The sequence below is a fragment of the Carcharodon carcharias genome, chromosome 6 (genome assembly GCF_017639515.1).
Source record: "Carcharodon carcharias isolate sCarCar2 chromosome 6, sCarCar2.pri, whole genome shotgun sequence".
Lineage (NCBI taxonomy): Eukaryota > Metazoa > Chordata > Chondrichthyes > Lamniformes > Lamnidae > Carcharodon > Carcharodon carcharias.
The window spans coordinates 74,854,573-74,871,761 of NC_054472.1; the positions used below are offsets into that span (position 1 = coordinate 74,854,573).

A 17,189-nucleotide genomic window follows, 5' to 3' on the forward strand; every position below is an offset into this window, starting at 1 on the left:
GAGTGGCAGCGCTCAGCATTGCCTGTGTGGGCATGGGGAGGAGGGCGAGCAGGACGAACACTAACTTTGCGCATGCGCGCGATTGAGCGCTTGAAAATCTCCCTGAGACACAGAACTTTCTCAGGGAGATGAAGAGTTTAAAAAAAAAGAAATTGAAAATGTTATAAAACATGCCTCTTGTGTGACTCTGTCACATGAGCAGGGACATACTATTAATTAAGTTTTACAACGTTTATTTTACTTTTGTTTGCTTTAGGAAATCTCATCCCGTTCATGGATGAAGTTTTCGAAAAAATGCAAAGGCCGCTTGGCCTTTTCGCCTGCCCACCCACCATGGTTGGACGGGCAGCGGAAATTTTTATTACCTTGTTATTGGCCTTAATAGGCCTTTTAATTGTCGGCGTGATGCTGCCGACTCTGGCGCGCTCCCGCTGACTGAAATAACGCGCGGCTGCGCGTTGATGTCGGGACACTCGCCCAACATCAACCTGCATTTTACACTCGAGCGGGTTGGGCGCACACCTGTCTGCTGAGCTAAAAATTTTGCCCACTCTCTCATTCCCACACACACGCACATTCACACTCCCACACACACTCACTCCCACGCATAAGTTCATTCACTCCCACGCGCACAATCACTCACTCTCTCACACACGCCAGCCAGCCTCTCCCCCACCCCCTTTTTTCAATCCTGAGTTCCGCAGCACCTCACTCCCAGGCCTTGACAACTAGCCGCGCCTTCCCGGGGCCGTGGCAGCCAGCCTCTGTGACTAAGAAAGACTGGAAGATTATCACTAGTGCCTCTGCAATTTCCACTCTCACTTCCCTCAGTACTCTTGGATGCATCTCATCTGGTCCTGGTATCTTATCTATTTTAAGTAAAGATAGCCTTTCCAATGCCTCCTTCTTCCCAATTGTAAGTTCTTCTAGTGTACCAGTTACCTCTTCTCCCACCTCAGCCTGGGTAGCAGCTTTGTCCTTTGTAAAGAGAGATGCAAAGTACTCATTCAACACCTCTGCTATTTCTCCAGCCTCCAAATGCAAGTCCCCTTTTTTGTCCCTAATCAGCCCTACTCTTTCTTTTACCACCCTTTTATTATTTACATGCTTATAGAAGACCTTGGGATTCCCTTTTATGTCCACTGCCAGCCGCTTTTCATGCTCTCTCCTTGCTCTTCTTCTTAGTTTCTTTACTTACACTCTGATCCTTCTATATTCAGCCTGATTCTCCACTGTATTTTAAACCTGAAATCTGTTGTACGCACATTTTTTCCTTTTCATCTTTACCTTTATCTCTCTCATCATTCAGGGCACTCTGGATTTATTTGTCCTACCTTTCCCCTTCAAGGGAATATACCTTGACATTGCTTGCAATACTTTTTGTTTGAAGTTGGCCCATTGTTCAGCCACTGTCTTTCCTGCCAACATTTGATTTCAACTCACCCAACTCAGACGCATTCTCATGCCATCGAAGTTGGCTTTCCCCCAGTTAATTATCTCTGCTTTGGATTGTTCCCTGTCCTTTTCCATGATTAGCCTAAACCTTATGATACAATGGTCACTGTTCCCTAGAGGGTCTCCCACTGATATTTGATCCACTTGGGTCAAGTTATTCCCCAGAACCAGGTCCTACAGTGCCTGCCCTCTCGTTGGACGAAAACATACTGCTGCAGAAAATTATCTTGAACACACTCTAGGAACTCTCGCCACTCTCGCCTCTTTGTACTATTCCTATCCCAGTCTATAATTGGATAATTGAAGTCCTCCATTATAATTACTTTATAATTCTTGCACCTCTCCATAATTTCTTTGCAAATTCCTTGCTTCACATCCCTTCGACTAGTTGGTGGTCTATATATCACACCGATAAATGTTGCTGCACCTTTTTCATGCCTTACCTCTAGCCAGAGAGATTCTGTCCTTGACCACTCTGGAACATCCTCTCTCTCCAGTACTGTAATGCCATCTTTAATCAATATTGCCACTCCACCCCGACTCTTCTTCCTTTCCTGTCTCTCCTAAATGCCTTGTACCAAGGAATACTTAACGCCCAGTCCTGCCCTGCTTTGAGCCAGGTCTTTGTTATAGCAAAAAGATAATAATTCCATTTGTCAACCTGTGCCTGCAGTTCACCAATATTATTAACTACGCTCCGTGCATTTCCATGCATGCACATTAGCCCTGATTCAGGCTTTTTTATTTTCCCCCTTATTCTGACCCCATCTAATGACTTACTGTTACCTACTCTAATTCTATCAAACTCGCCAAGTATTCTATCTACCTTGATACTACTCTCTGATTTTTCCTCGTTAACAGTTGATACTATTCTACTTCCCACTGCCAGTTTTTCTCCTTGCCTTTTTTGGGACGCCGGCCACCTCTCTTTCCCAGGGCCCTGGCTGCCTCTCATCCCCAGGGCCTCACTGCCAGCTTCTCCTCCTGGGGCTCCACAGCCAGCCTCTCCTTCCTGGGGTCTCAAGCCAGCCTCTCCCCACCGGGGCCCTGGCAGCCAGTCTCCCTTTCCCAGGGTTCCCGGCACTTTTGCCGTGCTCCCTCCCATGGTTCTCTCTCTCTCATCCTTCCTGGCACCCTGCCTGAAAGAAAACCTCTTTCCCCCAGCAAACTCACCACCACTGATGTTCCCTGCTCCTCCAATTATAGACTGTCAGTGAGCTTGTCAGCAGCAAATGTAGGGTTGTGATTGGAGGAGCAGCTCCTTGCAGAATCTTCCACTCCAACATACCTGTTTGACCGGCATTTTGAAAACTGGCTCCGGGGTCCACAGGAGGGGCTCTGGGGGCTGGATATGGCCCACGGGCCATGGGTTGGTCAGGCTTGCTCTAGATTTTCTGCTCTTGTACCTTAGATCACTCTGATAGGTGAGTTCCCATGCCCTAGGCCTTCAAGCATGTCTCACTAGTAGTTTATCAATGTAAAAGGTCAGCAGCCTCCTGTCCTATGCCTCCACAGTATCTCCCTCCAGTTCTTAGTAGGTGATAGGTTAAGTCAGAGTTCATTCTATGTTTCAAATATACATACAATAAACAAGCAAAAATGTTATAATGTAATACATACACAAACTTCTTACGCATGAAAATGTTGAGTCAATGGTAATTTTTCATTTAGAAACGAGTGAAACATTTTGATGTCAAACTTGGTTAATGGAAAATTTATAACAAAAGTCACCATGTACCAAGAGCACAGTTATGCATGTAGGTGGTACAATGTGGCCATTTGCTATTTTAGGCTGCCAAGGTAAATACTGATCTTTTGATTATTTGTTAAATATTCCAATTCTTGGGACATGACAGGAAATGGGACAGATAAGGTTGCTTTCTCTCAAGCTGACCTCATATCTATCAGTGTCCTTCAAAGGATCGAAGCAGTGCTAGAGCAAGCATACACAAGAAATTCTTGTATCATACTACCTAGATCTAGCCGTTGTAAGGTCACTTCAACTTGCATCTGCCTGCCACCACAGTTGCTTCCGCCACTCAATACTCTTAAGATTACGTTATTAGACCTCCAACCTCATTGATCCCCAACTCCGTTTTCATCTCCTTCACAACCTCCACAAACAGGATTGCAAAGGAACTGTTGCCTCCATGAAATCCTGGCTTACTATTCCATTCACTCTAACACCTACTCCCCTTCACATGATCAACTTCCCATACAAAACCTGTCTTTTTATCTCCAAACTGCTTTTGGCACTATTTGTCTGCTATATATGAAGATTAAAGTACCTTATATTGATTGCATCATCTTTGTGATAAGTGCCTCTTATTTCTTGATTCATATAATTTCCAACAATATAGCTATGGTTAGGAAGCCGATAACTATTCCTACCAGTGTATCCTGCCCCTAAGTTTTTTCTTATTCAACTTCCTGATCATTTGACCCAAGATCGTTCCTCACAACTGTCCTTGTGCCACCCTTAATAATCAGGCAGGCCTCCCTCCTTTTCCATTTTCAATTATTTAATTACAGCCTTGGTCACCATGCAACTGCCTCTTTGTAATGGCTATTGGATAATAAATACTATTCGTACTAATAATTCATCTAACTTGTTACAAATGCATGCTGCATTCAGATAAAGTGCCTTTAATTTTAATGTTTTGCCCTTTTCTCCTGATTTAATCCTATTCAAGAATGTGTTATTACCACTGAACTCTGTTCCTTTCTGTTTCACTAATTGCCAAAATTGTTGCATACATAAGAACGTAAGAAATAGGAGCTATTTGGCCCCTTGAGCCTGTTTTCTATCATGGGGCAGAATTTTGCCCTCATCGGGCAAGCACGGCAGGCGGGCCTGGGAGTGGCTGCGAAACCCATGATCAGGCCCTGACATGGAATTCATGTTGGCTGGCCAATTAACGGCCAGCCAGCGTGAAGGGTGCGCTGCAGCGCTGTCAGAGTGGGGGTGGGAGGAGCGCGAGTGCAGAAGTGTGCGCATGCATGGGGGTGTGCACAATAAAAGCTCCCTGAGACACAGAGCCGCCTCAGGGAGATGAAGAATTTTGAAAATAAAAAATACAGAACTTAAAAATATTAATAACATTTTCGCTTCATGTGACTCTATCACCATATGTGCAAGCTGCCAGTGGACCGTGAGAGGGTGGTCCAACTTGCTAGGGCACACTGTGCCCAAGAGGGACTCATCACCTGACTGGCCCCGGCAAGCCTACTTATTTGGATTCTGGGGCTCCAGGGCTGTTCCTCCCCCCGTGGCGTACTGCTGTGCAGGCAATGGGCATCACTCCCTTTTGCACTGTTGCTACTGACAAGCCTCTGATTTCCCTGCAGGACCCGGGGACCCCGAGGCTGACCAGGCAGGTGCTTAATTAGCTTTTAATCACGTCAGGACACCTGGGAATGACCTTGATGAAGTTGCCACCAGCACTCCAGCCAGTGGCGGGCCCACCGTCGCAACCATTAAATCCAGCCCTATGTGTGCAACAACAGGTAGTTTCTCATAACTTGGGCAGGAATTTTTATGGTTTGGGGTCAGCCTACCTAGGATTTGACAGGGACATACCATTTACAATTGTAGTCTTCAAAGAAACAAAAGATACACTGGGAATTGAAAATCATATATTGCCTTAAAATTGTCAGTTGAACTGAATGAGCTCATGGAGACCAGAACCATGATGATTAGGCTTTCCTGGCTTTTGCCATTAGAAACTCACCTCATGCCAGCACCAGCATTTACTAACTGCAGATAGTTTTGGATGAACCAGTGTCTTTAGTAAAGGAGTCTGAAGAAGTCTTTACTGTTAGCCTGTGGTAACGTGTCAGAGAATTGGCTTCCTCAAGTAATACATTTGCTTTATCTCAGTGTTATACACTCAGATAACATTATCGAACATGGAGATTTAAGGTCATTAACCCTACAAAAGTAAGATTGCTCAAATCATTTATAAAAGCAAAGGATATCACTGATTTGGATATCATGGCTGCCTTGGTAATCTGAAACCTGAGCCAATTGGATTCATAATACCTCAAAGAACTTAGGCCTGTCAACCTGGTCCATTAAAGAGACTGGAAGGGTAGGCCCATCACTATGGCTGGAATTCCTTGCACTCAGCTCCAGATAGTTCTGCAAGCCAATGTCCTAATGTTAGTGTGACCATACCTGAAAAAGTAGCAGGAAGTTTAATTATGGAATGTTACATAATTTAAGCTTGTTAAACTCCAGCTGTGCCCTACTCACACTTGCGGGATTTAAGCCTTATCTATTGGCAACCTGTACCTCTTTACATAAGAGCATACGAAAAAAGATCAGAAGTGTTTGCCATTTGGTCCTTCAAGCCTGCTCCGCCATTCAATAAGATTATGGCCGATTTTCTACCTCAACTCCACCATCCCACACTATCCCCATATCCCTTGATTCGCTCAGTATCCAGAAATCTATCGATCTCTGTCTTGAGTATTCTCAATGAATGACCATCCACAGCTCTCTAGGGTAGAGAATTCCAAAAATTCACATTTCTCTGAGTGAAAAAAAAATTCCTCATCTCATTCAAAATGGCAATCTCTTATTTTGAGACTGTAACCCTCCAGCTCCAGACTCCCTGGCCAGGGAAAACATCCAGCACGTACCAGGTCAAGTTCCTTAAAAATGTTATGTGTTTCAGTGAGATCATCTCTCATTCTTCCAAACTGTATGCGATATGGGCCTGGTCTACTCAATCTCTCTTCATACAACCAACCCCTCATCCTACATAGAAATCAAACTAGTTTTCTACACTACACTCCTTCTAAGGTAAGGAGACACAAACTGTACACAGTACTCCAGACGTGGTCTCACCAACGCCCCCACCTATATAATTCCAATGAGACTTCTTTATTCTTGCAATCCAATTCCTTTGGAATAAAGGATGAAATACCATTTGCTTTCCTAGCTGCACGTTAACTTCCTGAGATTCATGTTCAAGGACAAACAGGTGCCTTTGAATACCAACATTTCTTAGTATCTCGCTATTTAAAAAATATTCTGATTTTGTATTTTTCCTATCAAAGTGGATAATTTCACATTTCTTCATGCTATATTCCATCTGCTTAACTTAACTTGCTTATTTCTCTTTGCAGTCTGTGTCTTCCCACCTAACTTTGTATCATCAGCAAATCTGGATACAGATTTGTAAGTAGCTGGGGCCCTAATACCAATCCTTATGCAGCCTGCCAACCCGAAAATGACCCTTTATCCCTATTCTGCTTTTTCTGTCTGCTAACCAATTCTCAATCCATACTAGTTTATTACTTCCAATCCCATGAGCCTGGATTTTGCACAACACCTTCTCGCACGGCATCTTATTAAATGCTTTTTGAAAATCCAAATACACTACATTCATTAGTTCCTCCTTATCTACTGTGGTCATTACAACATTTAAGTGTCCTCTTACCATACCCCTATTAATAAGTTCTAGCATTTTCACTACTACTGATGTCAGGCTATCTGGTCAATTACTCCCCGTTTTCTCTCTCCCTCCTTTCGTAAGTAATACTTTCTGATCCACATGTATCATTCTAAAATCTAGGAAATTATGGAAGATCAAAATCAATGCATCTGCCATCTCTGTTGCCAACTCTTCTAAAACCTTAGATCATCAGGTTTTGTTGGCTTTTACTCCAATTAATTTCTCAAGCATTATTTTCTTTACTGAAGGCATCTCTACTACACTGTGCCACTGCTGCTGTTAGCCCCTCAGCAGCATCCGCATTGTGAAGGTGGCCATATCCATAGGTTGCACTGATTGCATCTCCCAACTCTGGAACCCAGCTGCTGTTCCAAATTAGATAGGGCTCCCAGAGGCAGCTTCTTATTTGGCCACTTCCAGGATATCTACCCAACAGGTGCAATTGTGGTGGGGTTGGGGTTGGGACATGGAATGATCCTGATCTCAATTATTTTCTCAGTCCAGAGAGTTCCATCTAAGAGTGCGCTCTTGAAAAACTGAATTTTTAAAAAATGCAATTCAATCTACACTGAAGGATATTTTCTTTACACACAATAATATAATAATTGAAGCACCAAAGGCATCAATGTTGTTGAGAATCTTAAAAAATGTTCATGACTTCTAAGAAGCCAATCAAATGCTGTGTGTACATAATGTTTTCAGAATTTCTCCATCTAAATGAATCCATTTTCCATGTTCTAATGTTTTATTTCAAAGCCTTGAGCACATAAAAGTGTTATTTTTTATAAAAGTCTTAGAAATCAAGCTTATTATTCAAAGTATATGAGGAAAGCAGGTCTTGAGGTGCAGTGGTAGCGTCCCTGCCTCTGAGTCAGGACCCAGGACCTGATGGCCAAGGAAGGTGCATTCATAATGCAGCCAAACAGGTTGAGCATCAACTTGTAAATCCTTCCAACATATGCCAATGGCAGATGGTGAGAGCAGGAGAGAAATGGTCAGCCATGTAATGGAAAGAAATTAGAACCTCTACCATCACTATTCATAGCTTCAGGCTACAGCATGCATGCAAAAATGTATGTTGTCACAGCAACTCAGACTCTGTAGGGACCGGAGAACTGGTGTGGATCAGATTGATGCCAACAGCATGAGGTTTGATCCCCATTCAGGCTGGGGTGGATTTGGGACCTGCCTACTTGCCCTATCTGTGATGGAGATTTTGGTGCTGTATTCTGACAAAAGAATATAATCACTTCCAAATGTTTTGACTTTGATTGAATCTGTTGCAATATTAATATTTTAGAAATATTAAATACAATTTTCTTGCTTCATGGCAGCGACTTCTTCAACACATAAATTTAGCTAAAGCTCATTATATACAATGAAATTGTCAGCATGTTAGGAAGGATCTCAAATGAATAGCTGAAATGTATTAGAAGATATTCAATTGCAGATATGGTAAACCACTTACTCTTGATCTTCCAGAAGACCTCTGAGTTGATTGAGAAGTATCTGCTGATTGGCAGAATGAGTCTGTAATGCCTATTCAATAGAAAGCATCATGCATTGAATTTTCAGATGACCATAATTTATCAAGTGCTATGCAGATGAGAGGAAACATAGGCAGTAGTTACAGAATTTCAGTTATGTTTATTTGTCAAACAGCAATTTTGGTAAAGGCACTTAGTAAAAATAGAATTTCCTTAACTATCTGTGTCTTGCAACAGGAACAGGTTAAGCAATAGCTCTAAGTTAAAAGCAAAAAACTGCGGATGCTGGAAATCCAAAACAAAAATAAAAATAGCTGGAAAAGCCCAGCAGGTCTGACAGCATCTGCGGAGAGGAACACCGTTAACGTTTCGAGTCCGAATGACGCTTCAACTGAACTAAGGAAAAATAGAAAAGAGGTGAAATATAAGCTGGTTTAAGGGGAGTGGGACAAGTAGAGCTGGATAGGAGACCAGTGATAGGTGGAGATAGCCAAAAGATGTCATAGACAAAAGGACAAAAAGGTGTTGAAGGTGGTGATATTATCTAAGGAATGTGCTAATAGGTGACATTACGGGTAGAAAGCAGGACGAGCAAGGTACAGATAACCCTAATGGGGGTGGGGTGGTGGGAAGGGATCGAAATAGGCTAAAAGGTAGTGATAAAACAATGGATGGAAATACATTTAAAAATAATGGAAATAGGTGGGAAAAGAAAAATCTATATAAATTATTGGAAAAAAGGGGGGACCACCCCCCCTTAAACCAGCTTATATTTCACCTCTTTTCTATTTTTCTTTAGTTCTGTTGAAGGGTCATATGGACTCGAAACGTTAACTGTCTTCCTCTCTGCAGAAGCTGTCAGACCTGCTGAGTTTTTCCAAGTATTTTTATTTTTGCTAAGCAATAGCCCTGTTTATTCAAGTGATTCACTACAGTTACAAATGACTCATGCAGCTTTAGATAATGGGAGGAATTTCTCGTGTCCACTGGAATTGGGCACGATCGGTGGCATGAGTGGACAATATGGAATGAACGGTTTTACAACGGCGGGAAACCAGTTCGCGATCGTCCGGTCAGCCCACCGATGGCGGGAGATGTCAAGAACCTCATTGTAATACATCAGCATAACAGTATCAGACCAGCCCGCCGGAATCGTGCCACCGCCCCCCCCGCCCATTCCACGTCAGCAGGAAAGAACAAGATATGTTTCATAACAGCACATAAAAGCCATGCACTTGGTGGCCTGCACTTTTGAGGGGAACATACTGTCGAGTACACAGTAACGTTGTGCAGAGCTCACCAAGGTGACCTGTTGGACTTCAAGCTTCAGGGGTGTCAGGGTTAAGGGCAGCCTTCATGTAGAGGCAACTCGTGGAGGTGGGAGAGCGGTTAAAGGCTGCCCTGCCGTTAAGGCAACTAGTAGTTGGGGGGGCAGGGAGGGGATGCAAGGACAGCCCTGCCGTTGAATATATAGAGACAGTTCAGGCACAGCCACGTTGATATGATTGGAGTCGGGCTCCTGGTTTATCTGCCCACTCAAGCAATGCAGAGGGATCAAAGTGTCACGAAGTGCTCCAGAGCTTCCCCACTGCTGTGCCCCCCACCCTCCCCTGGCACAGACTGCAAATTCATCAACATTTTAGTGGACTACAGAACAGTTGGACGACTGCACACGTTGTACAATCTCCTCGCTAAAGCTGTCCATGGAGCAGTCACTGCTGGAGGCATTCACAGCCCCTTGCAATGTCATCATTCCAGTTTGGACCAGTCTCCCTCATGGTTCAAGCTAACAGAGCAGCCATGCAGCGCAATAATCTCTGGCCTTCCAAGTGGTGGCCAGCACTCTCTGGGAAGCATTAAGGGGCCTTCACACTTAACCAGGACAGGTTCTTAGTACACCCATGCTAACCATGTGTCTCTCTCTCTTTCATCATGCAGGAGGAACACATTAGGATCACGGAGCCTGGTGAATTAGCTGTATGCCTTATGGCCTACAGAGCACAAAGATGACGGAAGAAAGAGTGGCTGAGGCTCCTGGCTGCGCAGAGGCAGGAGCAGCAACCTCTGGAAGAAGGGGTGGCTGGGGCTCCCACATACACTGCCCAAGAACCACAGCGAGCCGTCGCAGGCTGGCGTCTAGCAACACCCAGGGTCTATAGACGCCGTCTTTCATTCCGGCAGATGAGCGAGAACCAGTGTCACTGAAGACTGTGAATGTCCAGGGAACTGGTCGGTCATACCTGCCAGTTACTGCAGGATGTGGCGCCATGGAGACATGGAGGGCATCCACTGCCAGTGGCCGTGAAAGTGACTGCAGCGCTCAATTTCTATGCCAGCAGCTCCATTTAGGGCTCCACAGGTGACCTCTGTGGGATCTCACAAGCCTCCACCCATAAAAGCAACCATGAGGTCATGGACATCATCTTTGCGAGGTTCATGCAGCAGCTTGCACATTGATGGAGCATACCATCGAAATTCTGAAGATTGAGGTTCCAGGGCTTGGACGGGTCTGGTGGAGCCCTGCAATACAGTCTGCAGAGGGTGTTACGCATCATTGCCATCTGCTGTGCCTTTTACAAAGCTCCAACAGGGTGTGGAGCTGGCTGAGGGGGAGATGGAGGAGCTGCACGTCTCCTTCGATGAGGAGGATTCAGATGGGGATGAGAGTGAGGAGATCCTCGGAGGCAATGTTGACGGGGATGAGGCCCTTGCACTGGCTAGACGAGGCAGGCGTACTCGGGAGGCCCTCATAGCTGCTAGACATGTGGAGGATGATGAAAACATGCGGTGAGGTGACCCCATAGATCCTCACATTGCATCAATGAACACTTGACTCCAGTCTGGTTTATGGCAGCACAAATACCCTCTGTGAGAATGCTCCTGTCATGGAGACACAGTGGAGGCCCTAATAGTCACTCGACTGGAGGAAGATGATGACGACATGCAGTGAGGACACTCCATAAATCTTCATTTAGCCTCTGAGAATGTCTGACTCCTGTCTGGCCGAGGGCAGCTCGATTGCGCTCTGTGATCAGGTCATATCATGGAGACGCAGCCATGAAACTTTAGATGCATCTGGTCCTTTTTCTGCCTTCAGCACCGGAGCCCTTCAGGAGAACAGCATCAGTGATCACAGATGCTGAAGAGATGAAGGCCAGCTCCTCCTTAAAGGTGCTGAGAGCACACCGAGAGAATGAGAGAACTCTGTGGTGCCTGCCCACTACATTCTGGCAGCAATGACCAAAACCGCTGAGGTGCAGGCATCAGTAATGTTTCCAGGGAGTGAGAGGTTGGACCATCACTTTGCTCTGAAGGTTGCCCAGAGCACAGGGAAAAGGCCCTGGACTGAGACACCTGCCTTTATCTTGTGCAAAAAGGTTTCACAACAGAGTGATAAGAGCTCTGCTTATCAGAACAAGGAGCCATAAGCAAGGAGACATTCTTGGGATAAAGGCAAAATACTGCGGATGCCGGAAATCTGAAATGACAACAAAAAATGTTGGAAAAACTCAGCAGGTCTGACAGCATCTGTGGAGAGAAAGACAGAATTAACGTTTTGAATCTGTATGACTCTTCTTCAGAGCTAAAGTAGAAATGTGGTGAAATATATACTGTTAAGCTGGATAGAAGGCAAAGGAGGGATTGCGAAAGATGTCATAAACAAAAGGTCAAAGGGTTGTTAATAGGGGTGGTACTGGCTAAAGAAGGTGCTAATAGTGAAATAAAGAGTGGAAAGCAGAATGTGATAATGGACAGGACCAGGGTAAACACTCTGGAAAGTGACAGATGGCCCTAGTGGGGGTGGGGTGGGGGAGGGGACAGTGGTGGGAAAAGAGATCGAAGAGGCTGAAAGCTGGGGATAAAACAATGAATAAAAATGGAAATAAATTTAAAAATAATAATAATGAAAATAAGTGGGAAATAAATAAATAAACAGTTATTAATAAATAAAAATGAATATAAAAAAGGGGGGGGAATCAAAAAGGGGTGTGGATGGAGGACAGAGTTCATGGTCAGAAGTTGTTAAACTCAGTGTTAAGTTTGGTAGGCTGTAAAGTGCCTAGTCGTAAGATGAGGTGCTGTTCCTCCAGTTTGCGTTGAGCTTCACTGGAACGTTGTAGCAGGCCAAGGATGGACATGACAGCATGGTGGCATGTTGAAATGCCAAGCAACAGGAAGGTCTGGGACATGCTTGTGGACAGACCGAAGGTGTTCCGCAAAGCGGTCACCCAGTCTGCGTTTGGTCTCTCCAATGTAGAGGAGACTACATTGGGATCAGCGAATGCAGTGGACCAAATTGAGAGAAGGGCAAGTGAAGCGCTGCTTCACTTGAAAGGAGTGTCTGGGCCCTTGGATGATGAGGAGGGGATAAGTAAAGGGGCAGGTGTTGCACCTTCTGCGATTGAATGGGAAGGTGGTTGATAGGGCTTCAACCGTGTCCGACCCATCTCCCATGTCTCTGCCCTCACACCTTCCTCTCCCTTCCAGAACCATGATAGGGTCCCTCTTGTCCTCACTTTTCACCCTACCGACCTCTGCATTCAAAGGATCATCCTCCATCATTTCGGCCAACTCCAGCATGATGCTGCCACTAAACACATCTTCCCTTCACCCCCTCTGTCGGCATTCCATAGGGACCATTCCCTCCGGGGCACCCTGGTCCACTCCTCCATCCCCAACACCTCAACTCCTCCCAAGGCACCTTCCAATGCAATCGCAGAAGGTGCAATGCCTGCCCCTTTACTATCTCCCCCTCAACATTCAAGGGTCCAAACACTACTTTCAAGTTCACTTGCACTTCCCTCAATTTGGCCTACTGCATTCGCTGCTCCCAATGCGGTCCCCTCTACTTTGGAGAGACCAAATGCAGACTGGGTGACCGCTTAGCAGAACACCTTCAGTTTGTCTGCAAGCATGACCCAGACCTTTCTGTCGCTTGCCATTTCAACACACCACCCTGCTCTCATGCCCACATGTCCGTCCTTGGCCTGCTGCAATGTTGCAGTGAAGCTCAACGCAAACTGGAGGAGCAGCACCTAATCTTCTGATTAGGCACTTTACAGCCTTCTGGACTTAACATTGAGTTCAACAAATTCAGACCATGAGCTCTCTCCTCCATTCCCACCCCTTTTTGATCCCCTTTTTTCTTTATTCATTTTTATTTTTTAATTTTTATTTATTTATTTTTCCCACTTATTTTCATTATTATTATTTTAAAAATTTATTACCATTTTTATTCATTGTTTTATCCCCAGCTTTTGGCCTCTTCATCTCTTTTCCCACCACCGCCCCCTCCCCCACCCCACCCCTACTCGGACATCTGTCACTTTCCCAAGTGTTTACCCTGATCCTGCCATTATCACATTCTGCTTTCCACTCTTTATGTCATTATTAGCACCTTCTTTAGCCAGTACCACCACTATTAACAACCATTTGACCTTTTGTTTATGACATCTTTCGCAATCTCTCCTTTGCCTCCACCTATTGCTGGCCTTCTATCCAGCTTAACAGTATATATTTCACCACATTTCTACTTTAGCTCTGAAGAAGAGTCATACGGACTCAAAACATTAACTCTGTCTTTCTCTGCACAGATGCTGTCAGACCTGCTCAGACATTCTTGGGAGTTTATTGACAATAGTGAACAGTATATATATGTGATTAACACCTGTGTCTAGGCTGTGCAAATACTTCTCCTTAACTTTCCTAACCCTGCCGCTACGTCTTGGAGATGGAGGCAGCCTGCTGACTGTGACACCCTGTCTGTGAAGACCTTGGCAGACGTCCACCAGAGGGCTGAGACTTGGAAGGCCCTGGCCTGCTTTCGGGGTCCTGCTGTGTGTCAATGGCACTCTCCTCAGCCTGTGGAGCTGCAGTTGCTAAGGTCACAGGACAAGGGGAGCCTGATGGGCCGGACACTCTTGGAGTCACCTGGATGGATGGGTCCGGAGTGTGCACTTGCTGATCCTCCACCCTATGGGTGCCCGGGGGCCCCAGACTGACTCCTCGAGGAGCAGGGTATCTGAAGTGAGATTGAGCTGCCTGGTTCCCCTCTCACGTACACACTGTTCAAGGCCAACTATGGCATCATAGTTGGAGTTGAGCCAGTCCAGCAGTGTAGGAGCGAAATCCTGGACCACGGTCTCCATGGCGGCCGCCATCCTACCGGTATTGACCCTGGTGCGTTGGCATGCTGGTGTTATCACCTCAGAGTGAAGGAGGACGGAGTCCTCCATCGTGTCTTGCAGTCTGAGGAGCGCAGCGGAGATCCCTTCCTGATGTTCCCGAGCTTGCCTTTGCAGCTGCATTAACTGTGACATGACCGAGTCCAGAGGCTCGTCATCTGACTTGGACTCAGCAAATTTCTGGCCACCAGCAGTCCTCCAAGTGCCAGAAACCTGGGATGTCCCTGACTCCACCTACTGTGGACCGGGCGATGCAAGTGCTCACCAGATTGTGATCCTGGGACTATCCTAATGCTAGGTCCTATCAAGGTGTGTATCTCTGCGCTGTTGGAGGGTGTGGGTGGGTGCTTTGACGGGTCTTCAGGGAGGGTGTCTCCAGATTCCTCTTCAGAGGTTTCTTCGGGGCTTGATTGGAGACCCTGGGTCATGGACTTTCTTGGCTGTTTGGCAGATGAGCCTGCGGAAGCAATGGGAGATAATTAGTGCATGGCAGTGGCCTGTGAAACAGGACACATCACTTACAGCATGGCTGTCTGATGGATGCTGCACTGCTTGACTCTCACTTGGTAGAGCACCACTGACCTCACCGTCAGCACAGGACCGGTTCAGAACCCTGCCAGCCAGCTGGATGGCTCTGTTTTCAAAGTCCGTGAGGACCTTGATTTTCGGCATTCCACCAATGGTCTGCAACCTTTCTGTCTTGTTGCATATCAGCTTGTCCTGCATGAATATAGATGGAGAAAGTGTAAGCAGGATGCCTGCCAGGCCAGATGTTAAGTATGCTTGGCTTGTGTGGGTGGTGAGTGGTCCCATGGACAGGATGAGGACAATGACAATGAGTGTGAGAGAGTGAATGGTGATGTCCCCTAAACCAGCAGTGAGTGAGGGCCCTGTGGATGTGTGATGAGTTTGTGAATATGTGAGTTGAGAGTGATGAGAAGAGTGACTTACCTTGCCAGAATGGAGATCATTGATCCTCTTGCAGCACTGGGTGACTGTCTTCTTTTGAAAGGCTTTGGCGCTGACCGCCGCTGCCACCGCCTCCCAAGCCAGGTTAGTGCTGTTGCTGCCCATCCTGAAGCCAGAGCGGGGGTAGAGGGCTTCCTGGCGGGCATCCACGGCATCCAAAAGGCACTCGAGGGACGCGTTGCTGAACCTGGGGGCTGTAGTCTTCTTCAGTTTCAGGGCCATGTCTTCCATGCAGCAATGGTGGGCTGGAAGCATTGAGATGTGTGCTTGCAGCTGGACTTTAAATATGGCCCCGGAGTGATGCAGCAGTGGGGCAATGGCAGGTGGACAAATGACAGTCTGCTTGCCATGGAAACGGTGTGTTTCCCAGGCGTGCATAAATAATGTGGCGGGTTTGGGACAATACGGTGTGAAAACCCACCAATGCGGCTGGTGGGTAAAAAGTTATTTTACCTGTCCTCTACTGCACTTAATGCAAATCTGGGACAATTCTGCCCAATGAATTTGAACAAGATTGAATATACAACGAAAAGCGCACACGGGTTTACAAAGATTATTACTTAGTACTACAAAACAGTCGCAAATATCACTGTACATAAGAAAACTACGCAATGAAAATAATCGGATTTATTTTGCCTACCTGTATTTGTTCCGTATAATTTTTCTTTTCTTCTAACCCAACTCTCAATTTCTTCAATTCTTGACTCATAGCTTCAATGGTTTCCTGTAAAAGGCTTTGAAACAACATTCTGATTTTGATATTGAAGTCTTTTTAAATGCTTGCATCACAATGATTTAACCAGGAGCATATTTTCACAGAAGCTATCAATTACATAACCTTTAATCTTTCCTTTGTAATCTGATGAATGAATCCTTAGGCCTAAATGCTATCTCAATTATAAAAGTTCAGATCGTTATTATTTCTTTATAAGAATAACATTAACTTACAAAAGTGAAAACAGCCAGTCTCATTACTTCTGTGCACATACAATACAAAAGCACAGACAATTTCTGGAAAATCCTCCAGTAAGCTGCGGCACCAAACATAACCACAGAGCAGAACATTAATTGAAATGATCATGAACTGAGTGGGTAGTTTAGAATTCGTGAGAGAAGGAATTTAGTCGGGGGGGGGGGGGGGGGGGGGGGGGGGGGGGGGGGGGGGGGGGGGGGGGGGGGCGGTGGGGGGTGGGGGGGAGTTGCCACATTTTGCCTTTAACACCTGTAGTTGTTTGTGTAAACTTGAGGTAGTAAGTATTCATCATTTTGCTCAGTGCTTGCTCATATAGTGCAAGTTATTGTGTTAAAAAACGCAAACAAAAAAGATATTGAAACAGGCATAAAAGGTACTAAGGCCTGAAATTTCACGAGACGGAGAGGGTCTGCATGAAAAAGCCAGGAGAGGCCCAAATCCAGCAGTCCTGGTGCCAATCCCAGCTTCTGCCATTTTTACAGCAGGGGCGAGGGGAGGAGGGAATGGGGGTGGGCTATAAGTCTTACTTCCATGGTTCAAGGACGCAGTTGCCCATTTAAATTAGTAGCTACCTCCACTCATGTTATTTTGCTGAAATAGGTGTCTGAAACCCGAAGTCTGCATATTAGACCTGGTAGCAGCAGCTCTGAAACTTGTG

The 17,189-nt window shown here is 45.6% G+C and overlaps 1 protein-coding gene across 1 annotated transcript in view; it reads right to left on the bottom strand.

The window, feature by feature from the left end:
- The window catches only part of LOC121278803 (polyamine-modulated factor 1-binding protein 1-like), a 357,653-nt gene that overhangs the window by 37,261 nt on the left and 303,203 nt on the right, over positions 1-17,189 (bottom strand). Inside the window, exons 15-16 of the mRNA XM_041189256.1 lie at positions 16,199-16,292; positions 8,386-8,456 (exon numbers count right to left, since the gene is read on the bottom strand). Coding sequence (XP_041045190.1) covers positions 8,386-8,456; positions 16,199-16,292 — 165 coding nt within the window. The remainder of the gene's footprint in view (positions 1-8,385; positions 8,457-16,198; positions 16,293-17,189) is intronic.